The 27,776-nt window shown below is 39.3% G+C and overlaps 1 protein-coding gene across 3 annotated transcripts in view; it reads left to right on the forward strand.

Moving 5' to 3' along the window:
* LOC124612647 (transcriptional protein SWT1) overlaps nucleotides 1-27,776 on the forward strand; it is a 284,350-nt gene that overhangs the window by 80,915 nt on the left and 175,659 nt on the right. For all 3 annotated transcript variants that reach the window (XM_047140954.1, XM_047140952.1, XM_047140953.1), the window contains 3 exons: nucleotides 6,984-7,082; nucleotides 21,441-21,640; nucleotides 24,322-24,511. In XM_047140954.1, coding sequence (XP_046996910.1) covers nucleotides 6,984-7,082; nucleotides 21,441-21,640; nucleotides 24,322-24,511 — 489 coding nt within the window. The remainder of the gene's footprint in view (nucleotides 1-6,983; nucleotides 7,083-21,440; nucleotides 21,641-24,321; nucleotides 24,512-27,776) is intronic.

The following is a 27,776-nucleotide window of genomic DNA, read 5'->3' on the forward strand; positions in this document are numbered from 1 at the left end:
TGCTGTTACATGGATGTAAAACATGGAATGCTCAGAAACTGTAGTACAAACATTTGGTCGTATCTGAAGGGTAGATTTTAGGGGAAAACTGTGGTCTGGTACACAGTGATGGATCCAGCATAAATATGAACTTGAGGAATTTTATATAGAACCATAGTGAACCTAATGAGGAGTAAACAGTTTGGATGAGCAGGTTATGTTGTTACCATGAATGCCTTGTGTTGGCCCTTGAAGCTTCTATATTTTGTGCCACAAGGGGAAATCACCTTTCTCGGCAAGAAAAAGATGGGATGATGAAATCTGGGGAGATATGAAATATGTTACTTTGAGAGTTGATTGATGAGAAAACGTAGCAACAGTAACCAGCGGAGAAGAAATCTTGCAATGGTGTCTGGCTCCCTGATCAATTTTTGTGTCAACTTGTTTGTTAATTGGTTTATTAGAGCATCTGCTCCTATCACCATATTTTGATGTATTTGTAAAAGTTCAGAAATGCTACTAGTATGTAATGTAAGTCTAAACAGGGACGTAGTTCTTCTAATAATTTCCGGGTATGCAGCCGGATCCCGTCCGGCTCCATACCCGGAAATTATTAGAAGAAGAAATACGCCGGGAAAATTTCAGAAGTCACAGGGACGTAGTTCATTTTGAGGTCAAAAGTGCTTAATATAGTAGCAGTTAGTGGCAGTAGTCACTGAGTTTTTCTCCATTCCATATCAAGCAACTTCAAAAATAAGCCATTCAGGATAAAATCTAGTTGAATACCTGTCACTTATGAGCAGTTGAATGTCTGTGAAGCCCCAATAATGTAAGTTGAAACCAGGTGATGATGTGCATTTCCTTTCAATGTATACTGTATCTCATTCACTAAATTTAAATCTTAGATGTTTTCTACAGTAAATTAAACAGCAACAGTACTAATGTATTTACAGACACCGAAGTAAAAGTAGCAGCTGATGCTGTAAAACTTAACTGATTGTTGCCATGAGAAGGATTGGCTTGGTGGAGAAAAGTAGTCAACCATTGTCCAGCATTGGCTGCACATTCTGTTGTGAAAATATTCTAGGATGTAACTTCTATTACCGATATGTCAAACAATGTAATAAATTGTGATTGTGATTGCTTGAGACTTCATTTTTAGCAGACAGGTGAAGTATAATATAACAAGCGTATGGAATGAATGGCCTCGAACAATGGACTTTGTATTAACATTGCGTGCTAAAATACCATTAGAAAACTAGCACATGTAACAAGAAGATAGCTTAAGTGCAAGAGAACATTTCCTTGCACAGTGTACAGTCATGCCAACTTGTGTAGATGATCAGACATAGAATTCTGAAAGCAGGTAATTTTATTGTCGTGTAGACGGGATTTAGATACTGCTGCAGCTGCCCACTGACCAGATTTTTTTTTTTCAGAAATGCACATTATATCTAACTGCTTTAAATTAAGTGTGCTTACTACTATGTGATGGACATGGAAGTGATGCATGGTACTTTGTGTGATGTAGGTGAGATGAAGACAATCAACCTGCTGTGTCACCCATGTTTAAAACTGTGAGACTGAATGGCAAGGCAGAACTTACCTTCAGAAGGCATATTTCTTATTGCTGCCAATAAACACACATATAAGTATAAGAAACTATCTGTGTAGCCATTATGCCTCCTTTGTGGAAGGAGGAAAGACACATTGAAGAAGGTTATTAAAGAAGGACAAGTCACTCAGACTCCAGTATGAGAGAGATCTTTGTATTGTATGAGGAGAAAAGAAGATTAAGGGTGTGGTATCGTCCTCACAGTAGGTGAGTCTGTCTCTCTTGAGTTCTGAGTGACCCACCCTTCCTTTTTAACCTTGGTGAACTATGTCAGTTTCTTGTACTTTTATAAGTATCTATTGACAGTACTGAGAATTTTCCTCTTGAAGGTAAGCCATAGCAAGCAACTATATCCTATAATTTTATAACTTTCTTAAGTGAACATTCCTTTTAAATCCATAATGTTTGACCTTTTTACATGCAGTTGTCATGGTTTACAAATCAATAGCAGTAGCTAGTTTTAAAATTATTCCTTCTTGCAAAAATATCTGATTTGTTGACTACTATGCCACCAATCAAGATATATAGCCTTTTCAAGTGACAATCATTTTTTAAATATAAACAATATGTCACTTAGGTTGTTTGTCTGTGTTAAGTTTTCATAAATTATATCGTATATGACTTGCTGAGTTTTGTTTGTAAATGCTGGTAACAACAGTAAAAATAGTTGGCAGCTATTTACTAATATTTTATCTCATTCTTATGAAAGTGCTTTATAGCAGCATACTTAGCTTTATAGCAGCATACTTAAGTCTCTAGGAAATCACAGTTGTAAAGGGATTCACTCGGTAAGTGACTTGCTGTATAAAAATTTCAAGCTAGCAAAATTTGATGACTTCACTATTCGTTTCTTGGTAGCCATTAGAAAATCTATTGTTAAGGGAGATGATAATACTAATAACTTACTTTGGTGATGTAGTTGAAGATTAGTCGTGTTGTTCTGGAATGCCCTTCTTTCACTAATAAATCATTCAAACATTTACTAGAATTATTGAAACTGTTTACAATTTGGGTGCTGTATATTATCAGCTCATTACAAACTTAAAGAAATTGCCTCATTTGTGTTATTTGTTTTCCTACCTCATGTTGTACATGATTCTTATTGTTTTATTTCATTAACCTTTTTTTCCTTCAGTACTTCATTGACTTTGCTAGAGTGTCGCACATTAATCTCTGTGTGAGTGTTGTCGTTTGATATTACACTGAGGTGATTGTTGTGAAAAGACTCGAAAGCTTTCCCATTCTGCATGCAAGGTAAAAAGAGTCATGAGAATGGGGAAGATTTATGCCCTTCAGGGTGAACTAGAAATGGTGAATTTTGAATTTGATTGAAGGGAAAAAGAATTTGGGAAATTGTGGCAAACAGTTAGCACATGGAGAAAAATAAAGGCATCACATATGACAGGCCATTTAGGAGCTACACTGATGAGCCAATGCCAAAACATTATGACTACTTACATAACAGCATTTTCCACCTTTGAAATGAAAAATGGTAACGATTCTCCATTGCATGAAATCATCGAGGCCTTGATAGTTAAGTGGCACCATATGCCTATGCACAGTCATGTATTTACCATAACTTATTGGATGGTATTGTGTGGGCAAGGAGCTGTCACCTGGTAGAGTCTCATATGTGTTCCATTGGGTTCAGATCAAGTGAATTTGGTGGCCAAGACATCAATGTGACTTAACTATCATGCTCTTCAAACTACTGTGGTACAATCCTTGCCTTGTGACGTGGACAGTTATCCTGGTGACAGATGCCATTGCTGTCAGGGAAGACATCAAGAATGAAGGTCCACGATAATGTTCATGTAGTCCTTGCTATCAACATGCTTCAATTACAACAACAGATACCATGGCAACCCAAGTAAAAGTCTCCCATAGTATAATACCATATTTCCCTGATTGTAAGATGAGGGTTTTCCCCAAATTCATCATTAAAAAATACAAGGTCGTCTTATACTCGCAGATTAAACTATTGCTGTTTAGGTCAACATCTTTACATTGCTTATTAGAGTATTTACGAATAGTCTTACATTTATAGGGGTCATCTTACATGAGATGAAGCTGTGGCTGTGGAGGTCATGGGCGCATTTATTTTGACGAATTTGGAAGGGCAGGGCGTGGCAAACAATGCTTGTGTTCCAACAGGCTTGAGATTTCCCAATACGCCAAAGCACTCAATTCAGTATCAATGTTTGACATTGTTTCACACAGCGCTGGTCCAAGAGATACTTGAGAAATTATGAACTAGCCCCTACAACAGTCTATTGCTCTGATTGTAATTTGGCGATTTTAGGAAACACAGGAGGAAATAGCATTAAACTGTATCATGTTACAAATTCTTCCTGTATTTGAACAAGTTTGCAGTAAATGCTTTCAAACATGTGTGGACAACTTTACACAAACATTAATGTCACTTTTTAAGTACAGGGAACATTCAAAAATGGAACCATTGACCTTCAAAAAACATTAGTTGATTCAGAACCCAGACCAATATTTTATTTGGGTATGAGAGACTTTAATGATTTACTAAATGGATTGCAAATGAGAAATTCAGTCACTAGCCGTGTGTTACAATAATGGGTAAGAATGTTACCAGCTTGTAATCAGGTTTAGAACATAATTGTGACAATCAGTTGAAACAAGAAGTAAAATTAATCCAGGATGAAATGTCTAACAAAAGAAGTAAATTGTATTAAACTGACTGTAATTATTATCGCAAGAATAAATTGCAGCGGCAAGATCTGTCATGGAGATGGCACCAACAGACGTCGCTAGGTAGCGGGATGAACGAAAGTTCAAGAATGGGACTGAATCATAATTGCAATCTTTTATTGATGTACTAGTTGGCGGTGTTCCAGATAACCAGCACACTAGAAGATATTGCAGTCTGTTTTTCACAATTGCTCAAGCCCAGCACAGCTGAAGGTTTGGAAGGGGAACAGTGGCACCAGCTTGGTTGAGATCGAAAATGATTGCAGAGAGGGGAGAGATGAGTGAGCAACAAATTTTATCGTATTGCCAACCGAGGGAATCTACACCATGTACTTTGGCCTTTTATGAACATATACCACATTTAAACTGCAGTTTGCCTGAACCCATTTGTAGTTAGAATTGAAATGGCTTTAAAAGAAGACAAATGCTCAACAATAGTATTCATTTCTGCAGTAGAAAGTATACATCTAAATATGGGCCAGCGGCGTACTTATTTGTTTCTTTCTGCAATGTTGCAGACGATCACCGTGACACATGGCAGGAATGAAAGGGAATGTCAGCCGGTTCTAAACAGCCAATGAGAGAGCAACAGGCAAGTGATATGTTTGGAAGCAAGAGATCTTGCAAAATTCTTGTATCAGTGTAGAAGCGAAATCCGATATGTATTCAGAAAGAACAGCTGTGTTCTCCGGTCCCTCTATTATGACAACCCCAGAAATAGCAACATACTCAGAGGAAACAGCCAAATATTTGTGACAGTGTAGTTGTGAATTTTTAAAGATATGTTTTGGCAGATGATTTATGTCAGTCAAACAGTTTGTAATTTTGATTAGTTGGAATATGTTGAAAATAAATTTTTCTCAAGAGGTCTCTTAAAAAGGGGGGTCATCTAACATTAACGATCGTCTTATACTCAGGTAAATATGGTACTACCACATCTGCCTGTGTCTGTGCTTCTGGTGTATGTTTCAAGCAGCCAAGCACCTGGATGATGGGGTATCCAGACATGACCATTGACATGGTGTAACAAGAAAAGCAATTCATCTGACCAGGTGACACATTTACATTGATCCATGCTCCAGCCTCAATGATTCCATGCCTACTGCGTTCATAATCGATGAGTCGTTGGGTCAGCATGGGAACATAAAGTGATCATTTGCTGTAGAGCCCCAAATTCAGAATGCTCCAAAACACTTTTGTCTTCAACAGCTGTCCTCAGATATGCCACAGATCTCTGCATATCCTGCTTTACAGAGGAAACAAGCCTCCGACCTCCATGTTCTGTGATGAGGTGTGGATATCCGATACCTTGTCACCTACTCATAATTGTGTTATCTTTCAACCCACTTATAATACAACATGTGAACAGCTGGCCAGATTCGTCATTTGCTAGCTGCTCGTTCTCCGGCACTGGCCCATAATCTGCACTTTGTCAAAGTCACTTATGTCAGTGGATTTCCATATTTGCAGTCTGTATCATTACTAGAAGGATTCCTCATTTGTCTCTGCTCAGCTTATGTATGTCCCTTGTCATGTAATGTGCTTGCAATGCCACCAGGCATCACTCGATCTCATGGTGCACAGTGGCCATTATGGATTGATTCATTGTTGTAATATTGGGATTGGGATATGACCTGAGGATGGCGGAGGAATCAGCTGTTAGTAGTTCACTTCCTCGCTAGAACTTGGGTTGTAGAGATGGTGATGACGGGAACCACTTGGTGAGACATCATTGAAACATCCCTGTATACAATAATCTTTTATTCATTTTAGTACAGAGATGTGATACAGCAGGCAGGAGGCTATTGCCCCTTGATTACGTCGATGATGACGACATCGTCAGCAACTGCCGACTCAGGAGATGGCACAGAACATGTTAGCAGTGAACTGAATATTTCATCTGGTGCTGCAGCTGATGGAAACCGCAGTGTTCGGCATCACTTTCACATCTCGATATGGTTGTTTACGTCTGCAAGTGTGTATCTTATTTGAGGGGGTATTTGTAGGAGTCTGCTGGCCATTACTTCTCCAATAGTAGCACCACTGCCCTTGAAGAGACAACAGGTTGTAGCAGTTGAGTGTTACCGTTGGGTAGTGATGACTTCATTCATTTCGCATTTCGTGTTTAGTTGGCTTCTGAAAAAGCCTAGCTGAGCAGTAGTATTGCCCAACTTCATGCTTCCGAGGCACTGAGTACCTTCTGATTATCAGATTTTTGAATAAGCTCTCTTTCATTCTGAATACACCTTCTTGTGAAATTGTGTCTATGCTTCAGGCTAACTCATGCTTCCCTCTTATGACATTATTTTGTTGAGTGTTGCAAGATCAATTCATTGAACTCTATGTAGTGTTGGTGCAGTAGGTAGTTTAACTTGTTACCTATTATAGGAGGGAATACCCTCAGACAGCTTTAAAGCAAAGCAGGGTGAAACAGACTCATGAGAATGACCTGCATCCCAGAGCTGTTCAGCTGGTCCCAGTTATGACACATCAAAATGGAAAAAAATTATAGGTTTCATTTTCTAAACTATTTCAGTCACTGTGATATTGTAATAAATTACTGTTTGCCACAATCCTTAATATTACTGTGTCATTTAAAATGTTTTTCAGGTTATTATTATTGTTATTATTATTATTATTATCATCATCACCACCATTGTTGTTACAGGAAGTCACATATCTGGAAACATTGTTTCTGATGGGAGTCGTGTATCTTCCACGCAGAATATTAGTACCAAACAATATAAACAATTTTCACCTCAAAAAGGTAATAAACTTTGTAACCAAAGATTTAAAGCAGAATAATAGCTTAGTGTTGTTCAAAACTGAAGAGAGAAGTTTGCTGCTTCTGCCTCCTGTCTTGTTCACCACTATCATAATGCTCTGCTACCTTAGGTCAACACAGTCGATCCCAGATTCCACGTACGGCTGGTAACACAATTGTTATGATTCATTTTTGTTGTTTGTTACTTTATATAACATACACTATCTGATCAAAAGCATCTGGACACTCCAGTGTAATGCGCAATTGACCACTAGATGTCATGAGAAATGGACCCACCAGTACAAAAGGAGGTGGTGAGTATTATGTTATCAACAGAGAAGCAGTAACAGCAGAATAGGTCAGTCAGGATAGTTCAGTTACTTTGAACGTGGACTAGTGTCTGGATGTCACCTGAATAACAAATCCATCAGAAACATTTCAGTCCTTCTAAAGTTGCTTACGTTGACTGTTGATGATGTTTTTGTGAAATGGAAATGCAAAGGAATAGCCACAGCTAAACCAAGACCAGGAAGACATCATGCACTGACTGACAGAGCCTGCTGAGCATTGCACAGGGTGGTTGTAAAAAATTGCATGGAATTAGCAGAAGGAATCACTCATGAATCCCAGAGTGCTACCAGCAGGCCAGCTAGCACAATGACTGTGAATAAGAAGTTAAAAACAATAAGGTACAATGGTCAATCAGCTCCTCATAAGCTACCCATTTATGTTGCCAGCATTAAGCCATGCTTGAGGTGGTGTAAAGAGAGACACCACTGGACAGTTGACAACCGGAAATGAGTGATTTGGAATAATGAATTATGCTGTACCCTGTAGCAATCTGATGGAATAGTTTGAATTTGGCGAATGCCTGGAGAACACCACCAGTCATCATGTGTAGTGCCAGCAGTGAAGTGTGGATGAGGTGGTGTTACAATATGAGAGTTTTATCAGTGTTTCCACTGTGGTCTCCTTATTGCACTTAAGAATATGCTAAATGCAGAAGAATATGCACACAATTTACTGCAACAGGTACTGCATGTAGTAAAAGGGCAGTTCAGAGATGAAACTTAATTATATCGGCATGACAGTGCAACCTGTCATAAAGCAGCACCAGTAGGGAAGTGGTTTGCTGACACTAACATTCCTGAAAGACTGACCTGCTCAGAGTCCCGAATTGAATCCAGTGGAATGCCTTTGGGATGAGGTAGAAGGTTGACTTCACTCCAGGTCACAGTGTCGAACATCACTACCTTCTCTGGTTTTTGCTCTTGAAGAATAATGGGCGGCAATTTCTTCACAGACATTCAGATACATCATTGAAAGTGCCTGCAACAGATTTTAAACCGCCATAAAGATGAAGTGTGGATACACCCCACCTTAATGTTGAGCAGTAGGTGTCTGAATGCTTTTGACCAGATTGTGTATTTATTTATATTTTATGCTCCATAATGACTGAGACTAACAACTAACCTGTGCAGAAAAGTTTGGTTTCTAAAAAGAAGGTTCAATGATTTGCTCATTGTAACAAAACTGTGTGTTGCTGTTTGTGAGGCTGTATTGTTGAGTGACAGCAATAGTTTTGTGTTAATATGTGTAAGAGGTGTTAGTTTCCAACAATGAAAAGTCCAGGATTGAATAACAACAATATTGAAAGGATAGATTGCTACTTGCCGCCTAGAGGAGCCATTGATTCGCAGGGAGACATAATGAAAAATCCCGGAGACACAGTGGTCATTTTGCATGGGGTGTGCTTGTGCGAAAGTTTGCGAGTTTAAACAGTGGAAAATCCAGGATGGAATAATGACAATATAATGAAAATGCTGAAACTGGTTGCCTAAATAAAATAAGTTAGTGAAATGTGTGGCTGTTTGGCAATTTTTCTTGGTAAATATTTGACCAGCCCCTGTCATGTGTCTACAATGGGTCAAGAGAGATATATGAGAGGGATAGAGCACTGCTCACCATATAGTGGAGATAACTCAACATCTCCATTGTATGATGAGGCGCAGTCTATCCTTTTCATTATATTGTGTATGAGTTTTCTATTTCTGATGGAGGACTTAGTCTGAAAGCTGAATATTCTTTTTTTTTTAAACTCGATGTTTTCTCTATTTAGTAAGCAGCAATCTCTCCTTCCCTTAGAGTTCTTAGTTTCTCATATAAGAAAGTTAATGGCGGCAGAAGTATTATGGAACAATGCACCATTGTTATTTGATGTTGATTTTAAGAGACATTGTGAACATACAATTTTGATACATCAGATGAAACATGGCCAACGGCCTTGCTGCAGTAATAACACTGGTTCCCATAAGAACAACGAAGTTAAGTGCTGTCAGGCTGGGCTAGCACTTGGATAGGGGACCATCCAGTCTGCCGAGAGCTGTTCGCAAGCGGGGTACACTCAACCCTTGTGAGGGAAACTGAGGAGCTACTGGATTGAGAAGTAGCGGCTCCGGTCTCATAAACTGACATACAGCCGGGAGAGCAGTGTGCTAATCACATGCCCCCTCCATATCCACATACAGTGACGCCTGTAGGCTGATGATGACACGGTGGCCACTCAGTACTATTGGGCCTTCCAAGGCCTGTTCGGATGGAGTTTAGTTTTAGTTTTAGATGAAACAGGGATGAATATGGAATGATTACAGGAAGTTTTGCTGTCCACATGGGAATGTATGAAGGAGTGATTGGCCTGTGTGCTGGAACTTCATTTGGTTTCATATTGATCAGTCTCATGGTTTATAAACTGAGCGAAACAAGTGATTTTCATGAGAAGATTAATCATCCAAACTTAATTAATTGGCTCAAGGAGCAACTAACAGAAAACTTAGATAATTCGTAATTATTATGGATAATGTCATATATTTTTCAGTTATCAAAGTCAGATCTCTCACAATAGCAATGGAATACCCTGATCTCATTGCTTTGTTAGTATTTCTCCATATGCATATTCAATACCATATGCAAAAAGGTAGACTTCTCACATCTTGTAAAACAAAACAGGTCATATTGTTGTTTTTTTTGTGCTAATTAGGCATATGTGACAACAAATAACTATTACTTCCCTGTAGCAGAAGTTCAGAAGTTGTTAAAACGAATAGTGGTACAAATATCACTATAGAAATAGAGTAATTTCCTGCTCAGCATAAAAAAAGGTTCCTAAAGAATCCTGGAGCAAAAAAAGGAAAAAGAATATATATATATATCTAAAAACAAAGATGATGTGACTTACCATACGAAAGCGCTGGCAGGTCGATAGATACACAAACACACACATACATACACACAAAATTCAAGCTTTTCAACAAACGGTTGCTTCATCAGGAAAGAGGGAAGGAGAGGGAAAGACGAAAGGATGTGGGTTTTAAGAGAGAGGGTAAGGAGTCATTCCAATTCCGGGAGCGGAAGGACTTACCTTAGGGGGAAAAAAGGACAGGTATACACTTGCACACACACGCATATCCATCCACACATACACAGACACAAGCAGACATTTGTAAAGGCAAAGAGTTTGGGCAGAGATGTCAGTCGAGGCGGAAGTAAAGAGGCAAAGATGTTGTTGAAAGACAGGTGAGGTATGAGCGGCGGCAACTTGAAATTAGCGGAGGTTGAGGCCTGGTAGATAACGAGAAGAGAGGATATACTGAAGGGCAAGTTCCCATGTCCGGAGTTCTGACAGGTTGGTGTTAGTGGGAAGTATCCAGATAACCCGGACGGTGTGACACTGTGCCAAGATGTGGTGGCCGTGCACCAAGGCATGTTTAGCCACAGGGTGATCCTCATTACCAATAAACACTGTCTGCCTGTGTCCATTCATGCGAATGGACAGTTAGTTGCTGGTCATTCCCACATAGAAAGCTTCACAGTGTAGGCAGGTCAGTTGGTAAATCACGTGGGTGCTTTCACATGTGGCTCTGCCTTTGATCGTGTACACCTTCTGGGTTACAGGACTGGAGTAGGTGGTGGTGGGAGGAGGGTGCATTGGACAGGTTTTACACCGGGGGCGGTTACAAGGGTAGGAGCCAGAGGGTAAGGAAGGTGGTTTGGGGATTTCATAGGGATGAACTAAGAGGTTACGAAGGTTAGGTGGACGGCGGAAAACACTCTTGGTGGAGTGGGGAGGATTTCATGAAAGATATCCGCACATACACAGACACAAGCAGACATTTGTAAAGGCCATGTTGCCAAAAGCTGATTTTCTGACAGTCTTTCTTTGTGCCTGTCTGCGACTCAGCGTCTCCGCTATATGGTGAGTAGCAACTATCCTTTTCACAATGTTGTTGAAAGATATATAAACTAATATATAAGCTATACTTAAACATTTGCCATAAATTTTTATACTTCCTCATTTTTTTTCCATTTTTTATTTTGAATGAATGACATCTACTATGGTGCGTCAACAACTTTTATGAAGGAACATGCCTATGGATGCCATATCATTTATGTGCCACTGTGAATGATAATTTAATGAAGTAGTTTTGTCTTAATTGCTGCAATCAATTTAAGGATTCAGATCCAATTGAGCATTTATTTCATGTAGGGTAGACTGTATGACAATGGTGTGTTTCATGTACAGGACAGTGTTGGTTAAAGTGGAAATGTATTACAATCCAGCAGTATAAAAAATGTTGTAAATTAAAGGAAAATCTTGTGAATGTGTTCTGCACAGCGGTTCGGTGCTTTTCTGCACAGTGGTTGATGCCACAGCCGTACTACACACGCATTTAACAGAAAACCTTCCCGGTCTACTGTCCATCTTTGCTTCACTGTCAGTCACTACTGAAATAGGATGTTGTTGTACATTTTATTTTCCTTAAAGTAACCACATAAGTCTTTTCTCTGGTGATATACTGATCCTCAGTTACTTATTTTCCTTTATGAGATATGACCTCGTTGCGAAATACAACTCATCAAAATAGGACAAAATGTTCATCATAAAGTAGTTCACAAATTTTGATAGCTTTTATTGTAATTTATTTAAAAACAGTATCCATAATTTGCATGAGTTAACATGGGATGAATCCATTCCTCCTGTTGATGTTGTTGGTTGTCATTATTTTCTTTTCTGTAACAGCAAAAATCAGCAGTTGCTCATCAGAATATTTTGCAACTATACTATGAAACATTTCTAACTTCTCAGATTTTCATCGCATGAGGAAAAATCTCTTTACTTTATTATCTGATGAAAATTGTTCCAAAAAATGGTTCAAATGGCTCTGAGCACTATGGGACTCAACTGCTGAGGTCATTAGTCCCCTAGAACTTAGAAGTAGTTAAACCTAACTAACCTAAGGACATCACAAACATCCATGCCTGAGGCAGGATTCGAACCTGCGACCGTAGCGGTCTTGCGGTTCCAGACTGCAGCGCCATTAACCGCACGGCCACTTCGGCCGGCGAAAATTGTTTCCAATTCAGTAGTTTTCTTTTTTCATATGTGGGAAGAGTCTGTTTTGTAAGGAAACAGATACTTTCTACACAGAGGATGTTACCACAGTTAGCACTGATATTTAATTCCTAACTGTTGCAGTGGTAACTGAGTGAGGCGGTGCCATAGTAAGACACTGAACTCACATTTGGAAGGAAAGAAATTCAAATCTCCATCAGGCCACCCAGATTCAGGTTTTCCATGGTTTTCCAAAGATACTTAAAGCAAATGCTGGGATAGTTTGTTTGAAATGACCACAGCTTATTAACTTCCTCAATACAAGCATGTGCTCCATTTACAATGACTTTATTGGCAGGACATTAACCTCTATTTCTCCATCCTTTGTTGTAGCTATTAATTTATGGTTTTGCATATTGCCCGCCCCCCCTCCCCACCCCCACCCATTCACCCCCCACACATGAACCATGGACCTTGCAGTTGGTGGGGAGGCTTGGATGCCTCAACGATACAGATAGCCGTACCGTAGGTGCAGCCACAACGGAGGGGTATCTGTTGAGAGGCAAGACAAACGTGTGGTTCCTGAAGAGGGGCAGCAGTCTTTTCAGTAGTTGCAGGGGCAACAGTCTGGATGATTGACTGATCTGGCCCTGTAACACTAACCAAAATGGTCTTGCTGTTGTGGTACTTCGAACGGCTGAAAGCAAGGGGAAACTACAGCCGTAACTTTTTCCCGAGGGCATGCAGCTTTACTGTATGATTAAATGATGATGGCGTCCTTTTGGGTAAAATATTCCGGAGGTAAAATAGTCCCCCATTCGGATCTCCGGGCGGGGACTACTCAAGAGGACGTCGTTATCAGGAGAAAGAAAACTGGCGTTCTACAGATCGGAGCGTGGAATGTCAGATCCCTTAATCGGGCAGGTAGGTTAGAAAATTTAAAAAGGGAAATGGACAGGTTAAAGTTAGATATAGTGGGAATTAGCGAAGTTTGGTGGCAGGAGGAACAAGACTTTTGGTCAGGTGAATACAGGGTTATAAATACAAAATAAAATACGGGTAATGCAAGAGTAGGTTTAATAATGAATAAAAAATAGGAGTGCGAGTAAGCTACTACAAACAGCATAATGAACGCATTATTGTGGCCAAGATAGACACGAAGCCTACACTTACCACAGTAGTACAAGTTTATATGCCAACTATCTCTGCAAATGATGAAAAAATTGATTAAATGTATGATGAGATAATAGAAATTATTAAGGTAGTGAAGGGAGACGAAAGTTTAATAGTCATGGGATAACCGGAATTCGACAGTAGGAAAAGGAAGAGAAGGAAACGTAGTAGGTGAATATGTACTGGGGCTAAGAAATGAAAGAGGAAGCTGCCTGGTAGAGTTTTGCACAGAGCATAACTTAATCATAGCTAACACTTGGTTCAAGAATCATGAAAGAAGGTTTGTATACATGGAAGAACCCTGGAGATACTAGAAGGTTTTAGATAGATTATATAATGGCAAGACAGAGATTTAGGAACCAGATTTTAAATTGTAAGACATTTCCAGGGGCAGATGTGGACTCTGACCGCAATCTATTGGTTATGAACTGTAGATTAAAACTGAAGAAACTGCAAGAAGGTGGTAATTTAAGGAGATAGGACCTGGATAAACTAAAAGAACCAGAGGTTTTACAGAGTTTCAGGGAGAGCTTAAGGGAACAATTGATAGGAATGGGAAAAAGAATTACAGTAGAAGAAGAATGGGTAGCTTTGAGGAATGAAATAGTGAAGGCAGCAGAGGATCAAGTAGGTAAAAAAAAGAGGGCTAGCAGAAATCCTTGGGTAACAGAAGAGATACTGAATTTAATTGATGAAAGGAGAAAATACAAAAATGCGGTAAGTGAAGCAGGCAAAAAGGAATACAAATGTCTCAAAAATGAGATCGACAGGAAGTGCAAAATGACTAAGCAGGGATGGCTAGAGGACAAATGTAAGGATGTAGAGGCTTGTCTCACGAGGGGTAAGACAGATACCGCCTACAGGAAAATTAAAGAGACCTTTGGAGAAAAGAGAACCACTTACATGAATATCAAGAGCTCAGATGGAAACCCAGTTCTAAGCAAAGAAGGGAAAGCAAAAAGGTGGAAGGAGTATATAGAGGGTCTATACAGGGGTGATGTTCTTGAGGACAATATCATGGAAATCGAAGATGAGGTAGATGAAGATGAAATGGGAGATATGATACTGCGTGAAGAGTTTGACAGAGCACTGAAAGACCTAAGTCGAAACAAGGCCCCGGGAGTAGACAACATTCCATTAGAACTACTGACAGCACTTGGGAGAGCCAGTCCTGACAAAACTCTACCATCTGGTGAGCAAGATGTATGAGACAGGCGAAATTCTGTCAGACTTCAAGAAGAATATAATAATTCCAGTCCCAAAGAAAGCAGGTGTTGACAGATGTGAAAATTACCGAACTATCAGTTTAATAAGTCACAGCTGCAAAATACTAACGTAAATTCTTTACAGACGAATGGTAAAACTGGTAGAAGCTGACCTCGGGGAAGATCAGTTTGGATTCCGTAGAAATGTTGGAACATGTGAGGCAATACTGACCCTATGACTTATCTTAGAAGAAAGATTAAGGAAAGGCAAACCTACGTTTCTAGCATTTGTAGACTTAGAGAAATCTTTTGACAATGTTGACTGGAATACTCTCTTTCAAATTCTAAAGGTGTCAGGGGTAAAATACCGGGAGTGAAAGGCTATTTACAATTTTATAAGAGTCGAGGGGCATGAAAGGGAAGCAGCAGTTGGGAAGGGAGTGAGACAGGGTTGTAGCCTCTCCTCGATGTTATTTAATCTGTATATTGAGCAAGCAGTAAAGGAAACAAAAGAAAATTTCGGAGTAGGTATTAAAATCCTGTCAGAGACAGCAAAGGACTTGGAAGAGCAGTTGAACGGAATGGACAGTGTCTTGAAAGGAGGGTATAAGATGAACATCAACAAAAGCAAAACGAGGATAATGCAATGTAGTCAAATTAAATTGGGTGATGCTGAGGGAATTAGACTAGGAAATGAGACACTTAAGTAGTAAAGGAGTTTTGCTATTTGGGGAGCAAAATAATTGATGTTGGTCGAAGTAGAAAAGATATAAAATGTAGACTGCAAATGGCAAGGAAAGCGTTTCTGAAGAAGAGAAATTTGTTAACATCAAGTATAGATTTAAGTGTCAGGAAGTCGTTTCTGAAAGTATTTGTATGGAGTGTAGCCATGTATGGAAGTGAAACATGGACGATAAATAGTTTAGACAAGAAGAGAATAGAAGCTTTGGAAATGTGGTGCTACAGAAGAATGCTGAAGATTAGATGGGTAGATCACATAACTAATGAGGAGGGCAGCATGGAGGGCAAAAATCGTAGTGGGAGACCAAGAGATGAATACAATAAGCAGATTCAGAAGGATGTAGGCTGCAGTAGGTACTGGGAGATGAAGAAGCTTGCACAGGATAGAGTAGCATGGAGAGCTGCATCAGACCAGTCTCAGGACTGAAGACCACAACAACAACAACAACAGGTTGTTTTTATAAAGCAATTCTCATTGTATATGGTTTTTTCAGCATGAAATACTTCTTTTACCGTACAAACAGCCCACTGAACAAAAATCTGATGTTTCTAAAACCTATAGTCAAGATGATGATATCATCATCATCATCATCATCATCATCATCATAGTCAAGATCTCACATGTTGGTGGTTTCATCTTAAACAAATAGAAATATGACTAGTCTATTGATAAAGTAACAAGAATCATTAATAAAACATTCTTGGGTTTCAAGCCGCATCAAGTGGTTCACTGCCCACGTGGCAGAGATCTCCTCTGCCATTGTCAAGTGGACGACTGTCGTGTGGTTGTCATTGCCATGCTTACATAGCCGTGACGTTGTTCATGACGTTACTGGTGCTCGGTCCTGCACCATATATAGTAATGTTTTGGCCGCATGACTGCCGGGCCCGCTTCAACTCCCTCAACAACGGATCCCACGCTGTACTCAACTGCAATCCAACATCTATTGCAGGTGGTGTCAGAAATTCTAATCTCTATGGCCTCGTTTATCGCGCTATCCCAGAAGCCATTAGTCTGTTTAATAATAGATGTCTCACTGAAAGCAATTCAGGGTCCGTTTTCCAGAGCATGTTCTGCTATAGCTGACTTTTCGAAATATCGCAGATGGTAACACCTTTCGTGTTCCATGCGGCGCTGTTCAATAGTGTGAACAGTCTGGCTGACATCGAACTGCCCACATCCACACGGTATCTTGTAAATTCCTGGCGTTCTGAGGCCTACATCGTCTTTCACAGATTTCATTAGTTGTAGGATCTTTGCCGGAGGCCTGAAGATTGTACCTATTTTATGTCGCTTCAGGAGCCGACTAATCTTCCCTGTTGTCGAACCACAAAAGGTAAGGATGAAAACTGCTTGGTGTCTTCTTCTGTGGCTTGGATGATCTGTTTGTTGTTGTAACTGTTTTCCTTAAAAACTTTGCGTTAAGTGGCTCAATTCTCTTCAATTCTCTTGGAAAGTTTTCAGCGTCTTGAGACGGTTTCAGCTCGTTGTACTGAGGTCCTTAGAACTGATTGTGTTTGTGCTGGGTGATGGAAGCTGGTGGCGTGTAGGTACCGATTCGTGCGGGTGGGCTTGCGGTAAACGCTATGACGTAGAGACCCATTGGGTTTACGGTGGACAAGCACGTCAAAGAACGGCAGGGAACCCTCCTCCTCTACTTCCATTGTGAAGTTGATGTGGTCGTGGATGCTGTTGAGGTGCTCCAAGAACTCTTCTAACTTTTCTTGTCCATGTGGCCAAATGACGAAGGTATCGTTGGCATAGCGATAAAAACAGCTCGGCTTCGCAGGAGCCCTGTCCAAGGCGATGTCTTCAAAATGCTCCATTAAGAGGTTGGCTACTTCTGGAGCTGATGGACTTCTCATTGCCACGCCGTCAGTTTGGTTAAGATATTCTCCATCATTTAAGAAATATGACGATGTCAGAGTGTGCTTAAATAAATCCACAATGGTGTCGTCAAAGAGCTGGAACAGCAAGTCAGTAGAGTCTGTCATGGGGACATATGTGAATGAAGAAACCATATCGAAGCTAACCATAATATCCCCATCAGCAAGTCGCAAACCTTTAATCCGATTGGTGAAGTTCGCTGTATTCTTTATATGGTGTCTACAGTATCCAACGGATGTAGAGAGGAGGGTGGCCAGGTGTTTAGTAAGTTTATGAGTCGGCGATCCGATGGTACTTACTATCGGCCTCAATGGTGTGTCCTTCTTATGCACCTTTGGCAGACCATAGAACGTGGGCGGTCTTGGTGCCTTGGGGACGAGGTTCTTAATAGTATTCGCCTCTAGCGATGACCATTTGAGAAGCTCTGAAGTCTTCCTCACTATTCTGGATGTTGGGTCCCGAGGTAATTTTTGGTATGTGTCTTCCTCCAACATCCGTCTGATACTGGTAGCAGTTACTTCTGTAAAATATCTGGGAGTATGCGTGCAGAGCGATTTGAAGTGGAATGATCATATAAAATTAATTGTTGGTAAGGCGGGTACCAGGTTGAGATTCATTGGGCGAGTCCTTAGAAAATGTAGTCCATCAACAAAGGAGGTGGCTTACAAAACACTCGTTCGACCTATGCTTGAGTATTGCTCATCAGCGTGGGATCTGTACCAGATCGGGTTGACAGAGGAGATAGAGAAGATCGAAATAAGAGCGGCGCGTTTTGTCACAGGGTTATTTGGTAACCGTGATAGCGTTACGGAGATGTTTAGCAAACTCAAGTGGCAGACTCTGCAAGAGAGGCGCTCTGCATCGCGGTGTAGCTTGCTCGCCAGGTTTCGAGAGAGTGCGTTTCTGGATGAGGTATCGAATATATTGCTTCCCCCTACTTATACGTCCGAGGAGATCACGAATGTAAAATTAGAGAGATTCGAGCGCACACGGAGGCTTTGTGGCAGTCGTTCTTCCCGCGAACCATACGCGACTGGAACAGAAAAGGCAGGTAATGACAGTGGCACGTAAAGTGCCCTCTGCCATACACCGTTGGGTGGCTTGCGGAGTATAAATGTAGATGTAGATGTAGATGTAGAAGTAGATTTTTGCGCCATAGTCGGCTCGTTCCATTACCCTTGTCAGCTGGTAGGATGACGGTGAGAGGATCATTCCAGAGAGCAGGGAGGCCACTGTGTTCAGTTCTAGTCATGTTTGAAGCTGGTTGTTGGGATTTTAAAAGAATATGGCTCGTTTCTCTATGAATTTCCTCAGCCACATCACTTGGAAACTTACGATCCGCTTTTTCAACACCAGTCAATATGTCAGCGATTTATTTAAGTGCACTCTGACTCATCATATTTCTTACATGATGGAGAATATTTTAACCAAACTGACAATGGAAAGTCCATTAGCTCCAGTAGTAGCCAACCTCTTTATGGAGCATTTCGAAGACATCGCCATGGACACAGCTCCTGCAAAGCCGAGATGTTTTTATTGCTACGTCAACGATACCTTTGTCATTTGGCTACATGGACAAGAAAAGTTAGAAGAGTTCCTGAAGCAACTCAACAGCATCCACTACCACATCAACTTCACAATGGAAGTAGAGAAGGAGGGTTCCCTGCCGTTCTTGGATGTGCTTGTCTGCCGTAAACCCAATGGGTCTTTAGGTCATAGCGTTTACCACAAGCCCACTCACATGGATCAGTATCTGCACGCCACCAGTTTCCATCGCCCAGCACAGAAACAGTCAGTTCTGAGGACCTTAGCACAGTGAGCTGAAACTGCTTCAGAGGCTGAAAACTTGCAAAGACAATTGAGCCACTTACACAAAGTTTTTAATGAAAACGGTTATAACACAAACAGATCTCGCAAGCAGTGTCATCCAAGCCTCAAAGGAAGAAGACCTCTGAAGAAGACACCAAGGAGGTTGCATTCTTACCGTTTTGTGGTTCGACAACAGGGAAGATTAGTCGGCTCCTGAAGCGACATAAAATAGACACAATCTTCAGGCCTCTGGCAAAGATCCAGCAACTAATGAAATCTGTGAAAGATGATTTAGACCTCAGAATGCCAGGAATTTACAAGAAGCCGTGTAGATGTGGGCAGTTCTATGTCGGCCAGACTGTCCGCACTATTGAACAGTGCCGCATAGAACATGAAAGGGTGTTACCATCTGCGCCATCCCGAAAAGTCAGCTATAGCAGAACATGCTCTGGAAAATGTACACCAAATTGCATTCGATGAGACGTCTACTATTAAAGGGGCTAATGGATTCTGGGATAGCGGGGTAAACGTGGCCATAGAGATTAGAATTTCTGACAACACCTTCAATAGATACGGTGGATTGCAGCTGAGTACAGTGTGGGATCCGGGGTTGAGGGAGTTGAAGCGGGGCCTGGCGGTTGCGTGGCCAAAACTTTACTATATATGGTGCGGGACTGAACATCAATGATGTCACGAGCGATGGTGCAGCTATATAAGCACGGCAATGACAACCACACAACAGTCATCCACCTGACAATGGCAGAGGAGATCTCTGCCGAAAGCTTGTGGGCAGTATACCACTTGACGCGGCTTGAAACCCAAGAATGTTTTATTAACAGATATCACCGCGAAAGCATGCATTCATACATAACAATAATCATGCGTGTCAAAGGTAGTTTTTTTCCATCTGAAAATGGGTCCTTCTATGCTTCTTATGTGTGCTTGTAAATTGCGATGGTACGACATATTTGTTTCTTGTACTATTTCCTCAAGTGTCACTTAGCAGTCTTTCTTCACTACTTAATGGATTTGGTTTCACTTTACACATTTTGGTTCTGAACGTACCATCACATCATTTTGTATAGGCTGCAACTTGTTATCTGTTGTTAAATATCATCATATGACAAAATTATAAACATATTTTTGTAGTTTGGTGAAAGGCTGTTCCCTCCATTTGCAAGAACATAATCTTGCTTCTGCTGAGAATTATCTATTTCGTTGATCATTTCCTCTCATTTTGTTCCATACATATTTCCTAAGTTCCACATTCAGTGATTTGGTTGGAATTGTAGCTAACAAAACTGCACATTGTTGTGTAGATATAAGATAACTTTCTGTAAAAGGTCAGGTTTTTGTTGTTATGGAAAAATGACATTTTTCAGTAAATACCAGTATCTTACAAGAGAATCGTATATAAACTGTCCTATAATCTACTGTTTTGTTCCTCCCAGAAACTCAAAAATCACACATATGGTGTCACTTTTTAGTTATTGCCAATTTTTATGGCACTACGTATACTCCTTATTGTAAAAACTATGTTACAATTCACTGTAAACGGTAGTATTCATGCTTATCTGATGCCACGCTAAGAAGTGTCACTTGCTGGCCACTTGGCATGCTGCTATCATAGTGGGCAACATACATGAAACGGAGTGTCACAACTGTTACGATAGACTTTGGTGTAAAAAGAATGCCATTTATTTAATCTCTTAGTTAAATTTTGAAGGGATGCCTTCTTTTTTTGTGTCTGAGTAAACTGCCAACTCTTTATCATTGTGGCTGCTAAGAGCATACATGTACAAAAGATATTTCTACAAGAAAGGCTACAAGAGCAATTGTTTACTGTCTGGCAATCGCTACAGTAATTTGTATATTTATGATCAGATTTTTGTTTATCCAGCCTTCATTCAGTGTACAGCATTTTTTACATATTTATTGCGTGACTGTTTAGTACCAGTGGCTTTGTGTATAATGTGAACAGTTCTGCATTTCCCATTATACTGTATTTCAAAATTGTTTGCTGTTCATTCACGTTGAATCAGAATGTTCTCATGTGAAATGTTTGCTAAGTTTGTAAGTATTCTTACCAAATTTCTCTTTGCATTGTTTACAGCATGTATTTGTGCTTAGTTACTATGCCTCTTATATTTCTGTAGGTTCACGTCGCAAGAAGAATGTAGCTGCTAATCGGTTGAAAGTTTTACAGGACCAACTGAAAAAAGATCAAAAAACATTGCAAGGAAATCAGAACAAGAATGTGCAACCTAAACAACCAATTTGTGTTGTTGTACATGACTCACACAGAACCAATGATGAAGCAGAGTTTTTGAAAGCAGAAGAACAAATGCTAATGGATGTGAGTATCCTTTATCAAAGGCTCAGATAAGAAAATCAGTCAGAAGTTCATCAATCATAAAACTACGATAGGATTCAGTATCTCTTCTGTGATGTTCATAGATGATAGCATAAACCGTTAATGACTATTTTGAGGTATTTTGTCTGATTTTCATAGATGTATGCTGCTTTGATGTGACAGTGAACAGTATGTAATACTTTCTACCAATAAAGAGCAGGAATAAATTCACATTCTGAAGAGCAGTAAAACAGAACAAGGAACATAAAAACTTCTTAGCTTTATGATCAAATGAAATATGCACAGTTTCTCAGTTGACTTTTAACTTTAATATTATGATGTTAAGTACCATAGTGCTTAGGTCCATTTGAACCAATTTTATTATGTAAACAAGGGCTGTTACTAGTTACATTTTTTTTATGCCATTGACGCAGTTGTGCATGGCTTTGCGTACATTGTTTGTGGAGTGGTAGTGATATATTCTTGTGTTCTTATCTTCCATTGTACAGATGTTGGCAGATTATTAGAAGAGAGATTCAATTTTGACTGAAATTCCACGATTCAAAAACAATTAGGAACTTTTGGATACTGGTGTGTTAAAATTATTAGGAAGTATTATCTTTTTATAGTTTTGATGTCATCCTTAAGGCTAAATGAGCAATTTGATTTTCTTAGATGTCGTAATTTGGGATCTGGCATGTGTTGTCAGAGATATTGTCCTGAAGTTAGTTTTTATTAGTTTTAGGAATTATCACAGTCAGTCTTGATTTTTTTCCATTTTCACAGTTTTCTCTTGACAGCCATTAACATGTTCTATGTGAGATTAATCTCTGGATTAACAACATAATAATGGACATTCTGGGATGGAAACAATAAACAAAAATGAGGTAAGCAACCATTCGCCTGCAGCTGATTGATGCATGGTGCAGAGACACACATAACAACGTAGAAAACTTTACCAAACTGTAATCCCTGATTTGCACTGCCACTGAGAACTCTGCCTCATTGTTTCCTACCAACCAATAGTTTCCTAATCCTTCCAATTACCATGTCCCTTCCTGTCTGTGCTCATTGCCCAATAAGCAACTCATAAATATGCAGTGACTGCCAGGTCAGCACCACAGCTGTGTGTGTGTGTGTGTGTGTGTGTGTGTGTGTGTTTTTAATGAGGGAGAGAAACGATGTTTTGTGTGTCTTTGTACTATGAATGGATGCCTTTCCTCATTTTTGCTTATAGATCAATACGTGGGCCATTCACTGTAGACTCGGACACAGTTTCTCTCCAAGATGTCTAATACTGCCTATGCCCTGTTGCAGGGAACACCCTCCTGCTTTACGATGCACTCAATTCTACCAAACTTATTTTTCAACATAATTTATTTCATTTGAATCAGTTTCACTTCATTGCACTGTATGAAGCAGTGTAAGTGAAATCAGTTGAATTGCAGTCAGTGAAACAAACTGAATGGAATAAATGGGGATGAAATCAGTGAAATTCAACAAAATGAAATTATTTCAGTGAAATCCCAGTCTGCTGTCATGATACATTCACGTAATGCAGTGCGCTTTGATCTTTTGGTAATATGCAGTTGCCAACCATTTTACTATAACTTCATGCTTTTGGTCATAACTGTGATAACGTTACACTATTTGTGGTAGACAAATAGTTCTCTACACCTCCACCCTACATTTGTATCTCAAAGTGTGTGGTCACCTATTCAACTGAGAACGTACATTAATTACCAAAGCATGTCTGATAGCAGGAAGCATCAAGTGCTTATTTAATTTTTAGATGATAAGTGTACTCTGTTCTGGAATTTTTTATAACGGTATTTAGAGCCAGTAAGTACCCACAGTCAGTTGAATCATAATAATTGCATGTTTTAAGGCCTGTTCTACTTCATATTCTTTCCTTCTTGCATACAAATATAAGTTTCAGTATATGCACAATTTTTGTGAGAGTCTTGGAATCTTTATCAAAAACTATCTTCAATTTGTGCACCATGTTTGCCCCTCATTACTTAGAGTTCATGAAATGCAAGTTTCATTTTTAGCTGTGGAAACTTATAGCCATCAGTAGGGGTAATCAAGGTGAACGTTCTATTGTGGAAACATTATTATTGTCAAAATAATTTTTAACCATCAGTGTATGATCTGCAATGGCATGTTTTCATTCATGAAACAATTTCTTCATCTTCTTCTTCTTCTTCTTCTTCATCTTTTTCCTGTTTCTCTACAAAGTTGGCATTGTTATATGGTTTGTGGTAATTTTGGTGATAGGGGGTGATTGGATGCTCCCCCCCCCCCCCCCCCCCCTCGACACTGTCTCTCTCCTTGGAATGGAATCCATTTATCCCATCTGTCCTGTTGTCATCAAAAGCTGTGCTTATCCCTTTTGCAAACTGTTCAAAGTATTTCTAGGGCTTTTTCTTCACTGTTTGATCACACTAATACTGAGGCATGTGCATGAAATGAATTGGACCCAACTGATTAAAATTGATGGCAAAAATATTTACCGTATAGTACTCAGGAAAAGACAAAAAGCAAGAGTAATGCCAAATAAGTCAGCTAAAGTTAATTATTTTTGACATCAGTCATAAATTCATTTTGTATATTTTTATGTGAAGTTTTACAAAATTCACTTACTTTTTATGCAGAAATTTGATTGTAATGTTTCTCTTTAGGTTCAAGAATTACGAGAAGAAATTCATAAGGCAGGTGGTGTGAACCCTGAAGAAATAGAGGAAATGATTTGTGAAATAATACCATCTTCATTTCCTGATACAAAATCCAATTTGTATATTGTTTCGGACACCAATGTCCTGGTCTCCAACTGTCAGTCCATTGACAAGCTTTGCAATACAAATGTAGAAGGTTTGTTTCAGTTTGTATTTTGTTCCAGACTGTATAAACAGAAACAGGTAATCATCAGTTCTTTGTAAAGATGAGCAGAACTGCATGAATAGTGGCCATATCACAAGAACCACTATAGTTTTCTAGTCAAAGATGTTTTATACTGTTAGCTAAATGACATAAGAATACTCTGTATGAATAAGCTCCAAATTATATGCCATAATTTTCTGTTCATCTGACAATTAGAATAAATCCGCTCCTTAAACTTATTGACGGCATTTTAGTCTCTTGCATACAAATCATACAAAACCACCTCATGCTAGATGGTGCATCTTTCTAAAGTTCAGCTATTGATATACTAGTGTTTGATGCTGTTTATCCTACATGTTCTAGGACTGTCAGTTTCTTTTTGCTCACTTGCCATTTCTAACATTATATCTTTTTGTGGGCCTGATATTCTCATTACATAGTCAAATCAGTTATTATGATAATGGAAATTTCTGAATGGAAACAAACGAAAAATGAAAGTTATGACAGGCAGCTTTTCACTTGGAGATAAATGATGGTTGACACATTATTGTCTTCAGTCTAAATACTGATTTGCTGCGTCTCTCCATGCCAGACTATCCTGTAAAAGCTTCTTCATCTTTGCATGACTATCGCAGTGTATTTGAACTGAAACCACACTTTTCAGTTGCCTGAGACTGCAGTCGTGTGTGTGAGTTGTGTTTGCACACGAGACGTGTGTGTGTGTGTGTGTGTGTGTGTGTGTGGATGAAGGCCTTATTGGCCATAAGCTTTATTTGTGACAGTCTTTTTGTTGCCCCTATCTGTGACACAGCATCTCCGCTACATGGTGAGTAGCAACTTTCCTTTTCATAATATTGTTACTCTCCATCCTGGATTTTCCATTGTTTGATTCTTCCCATATTGATGTTATTCCATCCTGAACTTTCCCTTGTTTGTTTTCGTTATTGGGCACATCTATAGTACCTCAAGAAATATTCTTTCAGGACGGAAGTGCTGTAACAAATATGTTTGAGAAGGCCGCCCATAGAATTGCTGTTGGGGGGTTGGAGGTCTTGGCTCTCAGTTCCTATTGTAGCTGAGAACCTGGGGTAAAAAGTTTTTGATTGTCCCTGGCTAGTGGCCATTTGTATAGCCATTTGAAGATCTGTCTTACTGCAGCTATGTTGCAGCTACAGTTTGGTTTGAATGATGAACTGGAGCTGTCATGTAGTCAAATTCCGCATATTGATTAATTCATTTTGCAAAAGATGTTAACTGGACTGAAATTAATGCTCAGCTAATGGCACCATTTTTATGTGCACTATTCTGATTTTACATGCAAAAAGCATGTTTTTCTTGAAGGTTTTTATATGTGTGCTGCTTCTGTGTTTCAAATTACTTGCAAAAGATGCATTTTTCTTGGAGGTTTTTGAAGTGTGCCATTTCTATACTTTAAGCTAGTACAAATTGGTTTAAACTTTGCAATGAGGAAGGTAAATGAATAAAGTCAAAAGAAGTTTTTTTTAATCCAATAATCCCCATCAGTTGTTCGGGTATGATAGTTTAAAGTTGAGGTAAATGTAACATGTAAAAATCATATTTACATGAATTGAATGTGCAAAAATGGTTTAAAGTATTCACATAAATAAAAAATGCATTTTTACAATAACAAGTTGTATACGGTCTGGGAAAAACCCAGGAATTTTTTCATCCAGGAGAAAACCGGGAAAAGACCTGGAATTTTTGTTTTGTTTTAGTTTTCGGTTAAATTTTTGTAATTTTGACTGGCAAGAAACAATACTTTAACAAAGGATATTATTGTATCTCACTACTACAGAATAATATTGCATCAATAAAATATGAACGAGAGAAAGAAAACGAAAATAAAACTCAAGTTGCAAAGGAAGTGTGCCTTATACAACAACAAAACACAGTGCTCGTACAAGCATCTGCCAACAGCAAAATGTGTCAAAGGCTTTAGGAAGACTGTACAATGCTTCAGCCTCCGATGAACGTGGCGTCCCAACTGTTTGCATTAGATTCGTTTGAGCAGTTGCAAGTGGGTGGCACACGCAAGCTACTAGATTCACTGGAGGGCAAACCGTTGTATCTGCCCTGGGCAGCAATTTCATGGGGAGGGCACCAAATTCATATTCTTGAGGGAGAAAAACCTTGTTTCACAAAGCTCTTAGTATCCAGTGCACATTGTTTATTGATTATTCATATAATTATTAAAACGCATTACTGTTGGGTTTTGGACATATTCTAAGTTTATTTCTGAAAGAATCATAAGTTTAATTTTGAATGCGTGCATAGTGGATGTCATGTCTCTGTTAGAGGAATCCCCGTCGCCTCTAGAAATAAACTTTACTGCAGACAGAAGGAGGTGGGGCTAAACGAGCTGAGTGAAATAAAGCCGAACAGGTGAATACCAATAACTGTTTGTTTGTGTGGTTTGTGAATAATCAGTGTTGTTATAATTACCAGAAAAACCCATACATTCAGACTACCAGAGTGGAAATAAACGACTAACAGGAATAGCAGGCAAGAAATATTATGTATTATTTTCTCGGTGTACCCAAGAAAATGAAATTTTGATAGAAAATTTTTGGCTCGATCAGTATACTAGACGGCCAGTTGTACAGACGCCAGTAGCAGCCGCCTGAATTCTATCCTGGGAAACACGTTGTACGAACACATAATAATGCCGAAACAGACAATAAATGTGGGATAACTAAGCTGGTGATTCTGGCAGGGTTAGTGAAGTTAATTGGAGAATAAGTTTTGACACTGGCAGGAATAGTTACAGAATTAGTGATGACAAGATTGTTTGTTAGAACAAGGAAGGAGAAGAAACAGTGACATCACACAAATTATGGAAGAATATAACGATTCCAAATTTATATCAAAATTTCATACTACAACTTTTTGATCTCATGCTTGAGAAGCTGGAGTGTGTGAATGAAGTGTGAAACTATTTCCAAACGTAAAGCTTTTTACTTATAGCAGGCCTAATAGGCAGTTGATATTGATACTTCATGAATTATATTGTCGTGTTAAAAAAAAGTGAGCATTTGTGCCAAAAGTTTCGTTTATTTGACGTGTGTTACAATTGCTGCGGTATTAGACAGGCCTATTTCATTTTATATAGCAGACAGTGACAAAATACATGTACACAGAAAACTATTTGTATTAAAGGCTTTTTCAGTATTAAATGACGACATTTTGTTTTTTCGTGTAGCAAACCGTTTGAAGAAATTTGATGAGGTAATAGAGT

The sequence above is a fragment of the Schistocerca americana genome, chromosome 4 (genome assembly GCF_021461395.2).
Source record: "Schistocerca americana isolate TAMUIC-IGC-003095 chromosome 4, iqSchAmer2.1, whole genome shotgun sequence".
NCBI classification, from domain to species: domain Eukaryota; kingdom Metazoa; phylum Arthropoda; class Insecta; order Orthoptera; family Acrididae; genus Schistocerca; species Schistocerca americana.